This window comes from Camelus ferus, chromosome 4 (genome assembly GCF_009834535.1).
Source record: "Camelus ferus isolate YT-003-E chromosome 4, BCGSAC_Cfer_1.0, whole genome shotgun sequence".
NCBI classification, from domain to species: Eukaryota; Metazoa; Chordata; class Mammalia; order Artiodactyla; family Camelidae; genus Camelus; species Camelus ferus.
The window spans coordinates 17,622,461-17,634,594 of NC_045699.1; the positions used below are offsets into that span (position 1 = coordinate 17,622,461).

Consider the following 12,134-nt stretch of genomic DNA (forward strand, 5'->3'; position numbering starts at 1 on the left):
CTCTGTAATCTTGTTGCCATTGTATTTTTACTTTTGTGTATTTCTTTAATGTTTTTCTCCCCTACTTAACTGTATGATCCATGAGAGTGAGGATTACAATCTGCAGCAGCTCATGCTACAGTTGCACACAGTGGAATTTAGTAAATTCAGGTCAAAAGATAATGCAAGGTTTTCTGAAAACTGAAAATAATTACTTTAAATATCATAATTATTAGAACTTATTTTTGTATTGAAATCTGTAAAAATGTACTCTACGTCTCCCTGTCTCTGTAAGCAGGACATAAAAGTCATAATTTGATTTTTTTTTACTGACTCCTCTCTGATCAAAATCAGTTACTACACTCTAAAAAGAAAATGGTCTTAGAAATAGTGAGATAGGACCATTTATCTCAACAGTAACATTCCGTGACTGCTTGATTTTTTTTTCATTTTCCTTTTAGATCTCCTTCTAATATGTGGTATGTATTTGCCTATGAGTGGAAAAATTACACATTTAGATTGTTAGTATGTACAAAATAAAACTACATTGGCCCTCAATAATGGTCACAAAGTCCACCTACAAACATCAACTTTTATACATGGTCCTTGTAACATTCATTTTGCCTTATTAGAGATATTACATAATCTCTAGTTTTCAGTCATATTCTGGATAGTTGAGATAGCCAAATAAAGCAATAAATTATGGCTGATAAAGTTATGTAATATCTTGCTGCTTACGGTTAAGGCCCTACAAAAAAATTCAGATCAACTTAGTTTAACATTATTTTATTTTATTTAATAAAAAAGTATTCTATTTTAGATAGAAAAAAGTAGGTGTCTTTCTAAAAATCATAAACAGCATATATTTATTGTTTTATAATGGTGTAATTGGGAATTAAATCTAATTCTTATGAAAAAGAAAACTCTCTTACAAAGACCTCTCCCCCTACCAAAAAATCTCATACTATGAAAAAAGAAAAAGAAAATCTTTGCCAAACCAAAAACCCCTCTAATAAGCAAGTTCAAAATAGTTTGGCTTATTTTTTCTTTAGCATTTAGCAATTCATTGAGACTTTACAAAACATCAGAAATTCTCACAGTTTGTATATCTTTTTTTCCCTCTAACATCTACAAAATAAAATAGTAAGGAGCTTAAAGAAAAAGAGTATTAGAGATCTCTGATTTATTCAAATGACATAGGAAAACTGAAAGGGAGAACTGAAACTGGGAAATTCCTATGAAATACAAAGAGTAGAGGGCCTTTACATCCTGTATAAATAGCCCATGCTCATGAAGAAAGGACATTCGCTCTGCAAACTCTTGAAGCCTTTGCTTCAGCATCTTTGTTCAGGTGGTAGAACAGATCACTATTGCTGTTTTCATCATGATCGACAGGTGCATCCTCCAAATCGCTCTCCTATTGTGTTTCTCCACCACAGCTCTTTCCGTGAACTACAACTTGCTTCGGTACCAACAAAGGAGCAGCAACTTGGCATGTAAGAATCTCCTGCGGCAGATGCCTGGAATCCCTCAGTATTGCCTCAAGGACAGGATGGACTTTGACGTCCCTGAGGAGATTAAGCAACCCCAGCAGTTCCAGAAGGAAGATGCCGTATTGGTCATCTATGAGATGCTCCAGCAGATCTTTGGTATTTTCAGAAGAGATTTCTCAAGCACTGGCTGGAATAAGGCCATCATTGAGGATCTCCTTGTAGAAATCGATGTGCGGATAGACCATGTGGAGACAATCCTGGCGGAAATAATGAAGGAGAAAAACTTCACCAGGGGAGACATGACCATCCTTCACCTAAGGATGTATTACTTAAAGATCGTGCAGTACTTGAAGTCCAAGGAATACAGCGGCTGTGCCTGGACAGTAGTCCAAGCGGAAATCCTCAGGAATTTTTCCTTCCTTAACAGTCTTACAGAATGCCTTCAGGACTGAAGATCTCCCACCTGTGGCTCTGGGAACGGACAATGCTGACAATGATGTCAGGTTCTTCAACCAGCGGGGGCTCTTTAAGTGACTGACAGTCAATGCATTGGACTTGAAAGGACAGTTAAAGACTTCAAGCTTTTTTATTATTATTAATTTATGCATTATTTATTTATTTAAACTTTTACCTTGGGAAATAAATTATTTACAAAGGAAACATCAACATGGAGGTCTTCATTTCAACTTGATTTATGTAACCATCCATATTAAAAATTGCACAGCACCTATTAGATGTTCTTTGGAAAATGAGCCTGCAAATTAGTATGATTTCTGCCCTCTGCCTTCAAGGAATTTAAAATTACAAGGAAGCCATGTGGAATATACAAGGTAAAAGATGACAAGGGGGCCAGGTTTTAGGAAAATAGATGTGGCCTGAGCCTCTTCAGAATTAAAATGGGAGAGGCAGGTAGGTGGCTTTGGAGCTAGAACAAGGGGTGACCACTGCTTCTACTCTGTGCCCCAGGCCCTTTGGCCCTAACGTTAAAATCTGACTGGCTGTCAGGGTAACCAGAAGAATATTTCAGCTCTTGTGCTTGCCCTAAACTCACCCCTATTATCTGAAAGATGCTCTGCTTCCCTCCGCCACCCCCGACAGGATTTAAAAATATTTCTGTACCACTGTCTGCCTCCCCCAACAATCCACCCCCCCTACTCCCACCCCTAGCAAGCCTAAGGGTGAGGAGTCCCAGGCACTTCTGCTAAGTGGCAATCCCTTTGTGGTACGCTTCATGGGATGGCCAAGATCTAAGGGATGGTCTTAGGAGAGCTGGGGGGGGGGCGGTTTCTGTCTCCTTCTGGGACACAGACACTAAGGGGGAGAAAGAATTCTGCTAGACACCCCTGCCATCAGGCTAGGTTTTCTCCCCCTGTTGTTTTTCAGAAAAGTGTGTCTGCTCAGGGTTGCCCGTTCCCTGTTCATACTGAATTCCAGGGCGATCCTATCTGCTCTTCATCTCTGAAGCTACAGACTCTCTAAAGCCAAACCCAAGATAGGTGCAGCAGATTAAGTCGTTTCAGGCCAAGTGGAAAACAGGGAAGCACGAGAGAAAGAGAAAGTCATGTGGGAGAGAGAAGGCACTAAATTATTCCAGGGCTTACCCTGGGAAAATAAAGTTTCCCTAGGAGCTCCTTGGGCACCTGGCCAGCATGGCTGGGGTTCTGTCTTTGTACTGAACCCTTTGGGAACTTGAATTATTACGATTGTCCCTGTCATTAGCAGTTGCCACCCAGTCCGATTTAGTCCTCTTCACAAGCAGCCCTCAGGTAGGTGCAATTTCATTATCGCTTTTCACAGGTCAGAAACTTCAAGTCTCAGAGAGGTTTAGTAACTATGCCCAGGTCACAGAGCTAGTAGGTGGAGGTTTAAAAAGAAGCACAAGGGGAAGAATCATATAAAACATTTTTGTGTTTAGGAGTTTTCCTCTAGGGCAGTGCAGGAGTCTGCATTCCCTTTAAGAGATTCAGTTTTGAGGTGAAATGTTAAGCCAAGAGTTTCATTAAAGACACTGTTGTGCAGTCAGTGAACTCGGGGGCTCCCCCTTCTGACTCAAGTTGGGAAATGCACCAGCTGTGGGACAAAGAAGTGCCATCCTGGTGGGTCTGCAGGTGTTGTCCTCCCAAACCAGTCAACGTCCCCATAGGACAATTTCCCCTCTCTTCCCAAGAGTCTGTGGCTCCACACCCCAACTCTGCCAAAAGCCCCTCCACAGCCGTGCTTCCTTTTGCCTACGAGTCAAAAACAAGATCAGCACATAGAAATGCAGAGTAATAGGCTCACCTAGAGTAGCCGAGAGGATGCTTGTTAGCTGAGGGAGGCTGAAGAGAGATTCGAGGAGGTGAGCTGCCCAACTGGAAAAAGGCTCGAAGAGCCGACATAATATGCGAGGAGCGGACATAGAGCAAAGCAGTAGTTTATTGCAGTACAAGTGGGTGGTGCGCATGCGCCTCAAGTGTACGCACTTGACCTTTTAGAATGCTAATGGCGCATGCGTAGTGTGCATAATGCTGACTCATTCTACTAGTGCATGCATACATTTACCTCTTACCAGGTGTAAGCTATTGTGAACTTTGGCCTGGGCCCCACTGCCTACTTACTTAAGGCTGCTGACAATGCTTAAGAAGTCTCTCTCAGCAATGAGCTCCGACTGCCCACTGCCTTCTCTGGGCCACAGAGTGAAACTGGTCCAGAAGCCAAGAGGCTGGGGCAGCCCTGGAAAGTCCTGCTCTGTGTATGTGTTGGAGGTGGCCGGGGTGGGGGGTAGTGGCCAGAAGGACAGAGGAATGACTTCTTCTCCAGAATAATAAATAACTGTGCCACAGCTGAGCATGTTGGCTCATCCAGAATATCAAAAATTGGTCCATTGTAGAAGATAAATGATAATATTAATTCCAATAAGAATCAGGGAGGCCAACCTCGAACGCCATGTGTGAGTATTTGCACATGCTAAACAGCTATGCTTCATACGAGGTGGCATATCTACACAGATGGCTACATATGAGGAGTAAAGTAATTATTACAGCTGGCATCTGAATACCGCACAAAAAACCACTTGTGGTTTAGAAAAATATCGAATGGGCCTCTTGAGATACAAGGTGAGATTTGAGGTTGTGGGTGTGGCAACACAAAAGACAGTACAGCACCAATAGCACGTTTTTGTGTGTCTATTTTTGAGGAGGAAAGCGAGAGAAACTCACCGGGTAGTCTTGGAGCTGTGATGCGCCCTGGAGTAAGGCAGCAGTGAAAAATTTCTAGTGGGGGCAAATAAAGGACTTTTAAGAACAACTATGTCTCACATGCAGCTTGATGTGGTGAAACTGTCTCCTCCCTCTCCCACAAATCTTCAGTAGAGATGGCTGCCCACACGAAGTCTCCACATGTGTAGACATCATAGGATGTCCAGGATTGAAATAGTATGGGAAAATAAGCAGAGGGGGCTCGACAGCCAGACATGAACCAAATTATGGGGACAGAAGGCAGAGCTATGACGAAAGAGCCACTCCCTGCCCTCTGCAACCTCTAACCTTGGGAATCCAAAGAAACCGTGAAGAGGACACTCTGCTTCCACAGGCTCGAATTAGGGGGTTGAGCAGTTTTATCTAGCTCTTAAGCAGTTAGAAGGCCCTGGTGAACATTTTGATTAACATAAATACATAAATATTGCCTCACCATATGGACATGTGGATATAGGGTAATATCAGTCTACATTTGCATGGTTTGTTTTTTTTTTTTTTTGCAGTTAACAAAGCTGATATTTAGGCACTTTGTGTGTCATTAGGCACTTTTAGGTACTCAGATATATCTGATGCAGAGATTTGTTCATAAAATACTCTTAGGAAAATGAAAAGAACATGCTACAGTCTGGGAGAAAATATTTACAAATATTTTCATCAAAATTCACATATTTGATGAAGGACTTGTGCACAGAATATATTAAAAATATTCTCAAAACTCAACGATAAAAATAGTCAACCCAACAAAAATATGGGTGATAAATTTGAATTAATACTATACCAAAGAAATATGAATAGCAAATAAGTACACGGAAACTCTAAAGCCTTCTTCATGGATTTTTTTGTGGTTTAGATCAGATAATGGAAATGGTTTTTGATTACACAGGAGCCCGTTTGGTTACATGAGGACCTACAATAGCCACCCTTTCTGATGAACGTCTACTAGCCATCCTGGTCAAGTTCTGTATGTGACACACTTGAGGTCTGCCCAGCACAGAAGGCAGGGCCCTCATTAATACAAAATTCTGTTTTGACTAGTCTGGCTGTGAGACTTAACACAAAGAGCCAGTAGCCGGTAGTGGAGTCGGAATGTGAAGGGCTCCCAGAACCAGACCTTGCCAGTTGCAAGCATTTTCTCTAAATCTATTGGACCAATGCTTAGTGAGCATGAAAAGGAAACTGTTTTATGAACTTATCCTTTTTTTCTCAACATTAATTGTTGCTTTACAAACATCAGTTTAACTGTCTAAAATCTCTTAGAATAGTTTAAAACAATCAAACTCTGAGATTAGAATTTCCAGCAGAGAAATATACTCTTTAATTTAGCAGGACAAAGTTGATTAACTTGTTAATTGACTTGATGGACAGTACTCCAGAATCTTGTTCCCATCAAACAATTACCATCAAATCAGTAAATCTGGCTTCAATTGGCATCCTGTTTCAAAATTCCTGCTTTGCCTTCTAATTCCCTGTGTAGGGCATTTTGGGGAAAGCCAACATGAGTTATTTAAATAACACCCTCCCCCAACAATTAGCCTAGGAAAGAAAAAAATAGACCCCCCCCCCTTCAAAAGAGCCTCTTAAGAAAATGAAAAGACCTTCTCCCACAGACTGGGAGAATATAGTTGTAAGTCACAAATATGATGAAGGATTTACACTGATACAGAAAGAATTCTTAAAACTCAATAATAGTGAAACAACCCAACAGAATATAGACAAAAGATTTGAATATACTTCACCAAAGAAGATACACAGATGGCTAATACGACAGGAAAAGATGATCAACATCATTAGTCATTAAGGAAATGCAAAATTAAAGCCACAATGAGACACCACTGCATGCTTATCAGAACGGCTAACATTAAAGACTGACCATATCAAGCATTGGCAAAGATGTAGAGCAACTGAAACTCTCAAACACTGCTGGTGGAATTAAATACAGTACAATCACTTTGGGAAGCCATTTTGCAGTTTCTAAAAAAAGGTAAATATACGCCTACCATACGACCTACCCATTCCACTCAGTTATTTACTGAAGAGAAAGGAAAGCATGTTTTATGCACAGAGTCATATATGAATGTTTAAAGGCGCTTTACTTGTAATAACCCCAAATTGGAAACAACTCAAATGCCCATCCTAAATGAATGATTAAAGAAATTGTAGTGTATCGATATAATGGAATACTATTCAACAATAAAAAAAGAGTGAACCCTGATACACACAACAGCATGGATAAATCTCGAATTAATTATGCTGAATGTAAGAAGACAGGCAAAAAATACAGTACATCTTGTATTGTCCCATTTATACAAAATGCTAGAAAGGAAAATTAGTTTGTAATGACAGAAAGCAGATCAGTGGTTACCTGCAGATGGGGGCAGTGGTAGTGAGGAACGAGATGGAAGGAGACACTACAAAGGGACATGAGGAAACTTTTGAGAGAACATGAATGTGTTTTCTGTGTTGTGTCATGGTTTCAGGAGTATACATGTATGTCACAAACAGTCAAAGTGTTCATTTTAAATATGTACAGTTAATTGGATTTCTATTATACTTCACTAAAGCTCTTAAAAGTATATATGAAAATAAATAAGTAAAATGGAGCCAAAGCATCTTGTATCCCTTTGTCAGAATCCATGTACTTTGACTTCCAAAGATCTCTTAATAAGATTCCAAGATAAGATTAAGTCAATAGGCCCTTAGAAAGGAAAAATTATCTTACAGTTTAAGTTCAACATTGTCAGAAGTTAGATTTTGAGAGTTTTTTGGGTCACATTTGCAATAGTCTTTCATATTTTAAAAGGTTGTCCAAGAAGTTCATCAACATCCTTATGTGCTCAAACTCTGAAAAAGTCCAGAGCACTTTCCACATTGCATCCCTGCACCGGCTGCTTTTCACGTTGTGGAATACGAAGTTCAGTGGACAAAGAAACTATTTTTTTTTCTTTTACTGTGGTAAAAATACATAATATAAAATTTACCATTTTAATTATTTCTAACTGTACAGTTTTGTAGCACTAAGTACATTCAGATAGTTGTGCAACCATCACCGCCATTCCACTCCAGAGCTTTTTTGTCTTCTCCAGCTGAAACTCTGTACATATTAAATGCAAGTTCTCCATTCCAGCCCTACCCTACCTGGCAATCACCGTTCTATTTTCTGTCTCTGTAAATTTGACTACTCTAGGTACCTCGTATAAGTGGACTCACATAGTATTCATCCATCTGTGACTGACTTATTTCACTTAATATAATGTCTCCAAGTTTCATCCATGTTGTAGCATACATTAGAATTTCTTCTCTTTTTATGGATGAATAATAATCCATTGTATGTATATATCACATTTTGTTTATCCATTCACCCACTGATGGACATTTGAGTTGCTTCCACCTTTTGGTTATTGTGATTAATGCTGCTATGAACATGGGTGTACAAACATATGTTTGAATCTCAGGTATTTGAATTTTTTTCTAAACCTTTAATTGACTATGGTAAGCTGAATGTATTGCATTAGTTATGTTTTAGACCTCAAGATCTAAGTGAATGGGGGTAATTTAAATAAATACACGGGAAGTGGGTGGGAAGGGACAAACTGGGAGCTCGAGAAAGCAGATACTGACTGGTATATATAAAATAGATAAACAAGTTTATACTGTATAGCACAGGGAAACATATTCAATATCTAGTAGTAGCTTACAGTGAAAAGGAATGTGAAATGAATATATGTATATTCATGTATGACTGAAGAATTGTGCTGTACACCAGAAATTGACACAACATTGTAAACTGGTTATACCTCAATAAAAATAAAAATAAAAAATAAAAATAAATAAATACACAAGTTTAACCCAGAAGTGGAATTGCTGAATCATACGGTAACTCTAATTTCTTGAGGAACCATCAAGGCAACTATGGTTGTCTTTATAATGCATATATTTGCAATAATAGCATAATGCGAACACAACAGTAACAGCTACATTTCCTAAGGACATTTCGTCCTGCAAGGGACTCTGCTTAAGTGTGTTGTAAATATATGCCATCTTGTTTAACCTTCCTGAGAGGAAAGTATTTCTCCCTCCTGAGAGGAAATTATTTCTCTCTCCTAAAAGGAAAGTATTACTATCTCCTTTCTACACATAGAAAACCAAGGCTCAGTAAGGTTACATAACTTGCCCAAGTTCACAGTTGGTAAAGAACAGAGACATATTTGGAACCAGAGAACATACTCTTAACTATCTGTAATCATCTACTCCCAAAACGTTCATTTTACCCAACAACACAGCGCTGATCTTGTGATGAAGAGAGGGCACCGCGAGCTCTCTGGCCCAGGGGTTCTAGCTCCTGGCTTTGCTCCAAGTGCTCATGAGGACCTTCCACACGCAGAGGGGCTGCTCCCTTCCCTCAAGAAGTCTGTCTCCCTTCCATGTTCGCCCATTCAGGAAAGCACTTTTCTTTCTTTCTCTAAGGAGAGTGGCAGGAAATTCCCATCTGCTCCCTTGTCAGACTCTACAGAGGCTATTTTCTCTTCAGGTTTTTGGAGGCAACTGTCTGAACCATGAGTCATAGTTTTCCCCGGCAAGGCTGCATTTCCTTGTCTCCACCACCGCGATGTTTTTATCCCTGTGCCAGCAAGAAGGCTCTCCTGGCCGTTTCCTTTTCAAGTCTCACACCAGCTGCTTTCCTTACCTCATAGGAAAGTTTAAGGCCTGTGTTGTTCGATGGAAAATATGCCACAAATTTCTCTTTCCCTTCACTTTTTAATTTCTTGGCTCCTTTTCTTTTTTATGAAAACCCAGAGATAAAACAAATAGTTTTCAAAGCAGAAAATGACTTACTAATTCAGAAATACATGAAGTGGAAATCTGCGAATTTGAAAGTCAAAACAGTAGAAAGACGTTTACTGCAGTGACGTGGAGTTTTATAAATCTGAGAGCTCATGTGGTTTCTGACACTTTCTAGCTGTATGATCTTGAACAAGTTATGTAAATTGAAGATAATTATGCCTCACACTCTTGGGGATTGATTGTCCAAGATATATGACTTGGTTTAGCACATGGCCTCACCCATGGAAGATGCTCAGTGTTTAACCTAATTAAAACTGAGTAAAAATTGTAGAAATTTCTCACACAAAATTAAGTGAGCTAAGGAGCACCCTTCCCCAAATCTCATACAAGAGGCAAGTCCTTAGTGACTAGATACTTAATAGCAGTATTGGTCTTATAATGAGATATAAATAAATGTTATTTTTATCAGTCATATTTACAGACATTGGAAAGGATATTTAGCATCTATGATTACAAAGTATAAATCAGGCATTTCTAAAATTTCAATTTCAATATTTCTGTAAATGGCCTCTGGAAAGTTATTTAAGAAGCAAAACAATTGTTTCACAAATCTTTGAAATGTCAAGAAAAACGATGGTTAAAACAGACTGTGGAAAAGGGTGAATAGGAAGAAAAGCCAGTCTTTGTTGATTCCCTGTGATGGGCCTGAACTGGGCTCAGCTGTCTGCATATTACACTGGATACCTGTGGCGGCCTGTCTGGCCTCGGGGCCCACCGCCTAGATAGGGGACTGGGGCCGTGTCCGACTCTGGGAATGGGTCTCTGACTCAGGCTGGGCCACTGAGAGCACTGGTATCGGCATGGCCATAGTGATTGATCAGGAGGAGCTAAGTGACTCAAGCAGAAGCCACGAGAGTGACAAGCAGAACTCCTGCTGAAATGCTGAGGAAATGGGAATCTCTGTCTGCAGTAAAAGATGTCTGGCTCAGTGCAAGCCTGGAACCAGGGCTGCCGCATCGGGCTGCACAGCCTGTGTCCTGCACACCTTTAGATGGGGCCTTTCTCTTGTGAACCTGACATGTCCCACATTGGAAGAAATGTTCAGGAATAAAGCCAACTGACAGGACAGCAGAAGGGAAGGACAGATGAAGACACAGCCTTGAATATATTGTTTCAGCCATGCCTGCAGCTAGGTGAACTTCTAAAATGTTATCTGAGCCTTGAAATAGGGTTGGAGGGGACTGGAAAATAAACTAGAAAGCCATCCACTCCCTCATCGAACTCTCCTGCCTTTGGAAGCACTCCATCTATATGTCCCTTCACCCTGACTTCCGTGAAGGTCTGCAGATGGAGTCTGCCCATCCTTAGAAGTTTGGAGAGGTCCTCGCCTGACTGGCCTCTTCCTTGTTCTTCCGGTGTGAGCTGCTGTTTATGCATTAATCAAAGTCAATGATTTTCGAAGCCTCCTATGACCTCACCACATGAGACGCTGTGCTAGGCCTTGGACTTACATCGACAAGCAAGGTACAGACATTACCCTCAGGAAGCTCATTTTCAAGGAAAGAAACAGATAAGCATATGACTAACAACTGTAGCACGACGCTGAACGTCATTTCAAAATCATGAACAGTTTCCTATAGAAGCCCAGAATTGTTCTGTCTCATAGGGTTTGAGCAGCCTTCACAGGGAAAGTGTTTAAACTTGGATTTGAAGAGAATTTAAAATTTAAAAATGAAAAGAATGGGAGAGGGAGCATTTTAAAAAAGAGCAACCAGAACCAAAGAAAAGAGTTATGCAAACACATGGCCTGTCCAGGGACTGCCACGAAGGACAGCACAGAGTGCTGTGGAGAGAGAAGGAGTGAGAAGGAAATGAAGCTGGAGTCTGAGTTGGGATAGATGCCGAGGGCTGGAGATGTGGTTTTAAGGAGAGGAGTGGACTGGTCAGATCTCTTTAAGACAGGCGACTCTGGTCACAGCTGGAAGGGATGGATTGGTATGGGTTGAGGATGAAGGTCGAGAGGCTACTGAGGGTCTGAGCATGAGGGGATGGTGGCCTGAACTAGGACTGAGAAGGGGTCAGTTTATAGACACATGTGATGGGAATTCAGTTCTGTATAAACCTCTCAGCCTTAGTACACTTTTATCTTCATATTCACAATTTCACTCCAATGTCGCCATCATCACAGAGATGAATTTTTGAAATAACTGAAATTATAATTCTCAGACTGACAAGCAAAAGTTGGTGTTATTAATAACACAGCCCTAAAACCCTAGAACCTCTCCTTAGCTCACAATAAGGCTACTGAGGGGTCTCTAAAAGCAGGGACCATGTACAACTACCTGGGCACGAAATTGCAAGGTATAAATCTATCTCTGTACACGATGGAATATTGTTTCTATCTGACTGCATTTCACCTGCTTTTCCTAGGACCACTGAGAAGTGCTTCCCATCAAGGGTGGGTATTGCCAAACTTTTACCTGGTGGGGTAGGGCATGCACCCTGCTCTCTGGCTCATCCAGCAAGGCTATGACAGTTCTACTCAATGTCCCCTCTCTTACCTGCAGATGACTGTCTTTTAACTCTGGTGAAATTCAGACTTTGGTGGCAGGTTGTCTTTTGCTGAAGATGCTGTAACGAAGTA

General features: G+C 40.6%; 1 protein-coding gene across 1 annotated transcript; it reads left to right on the forward strand.

Annotated features, from left to right (window-relative positions):
• Nucleotides 1-1,363: 1,363 nt before the first annotated feature.
• IFNB1 (interferon beta 1) lies at nucleotides 1,364-1,924 on the forward strand. Its single transcript, XM_006180372.1, has one exon. The coding sequence runs from the start codon at nucleotides 1,364-1,366 to the stop codon at nucleotides 1,922-1,924; it is 561 nt and encodes a 186-aa protein (XP_006180434.1).
• The last annotated feature ends 10,210 nt before the right edge of the window (nucleotides 1,925-12,134 follow it).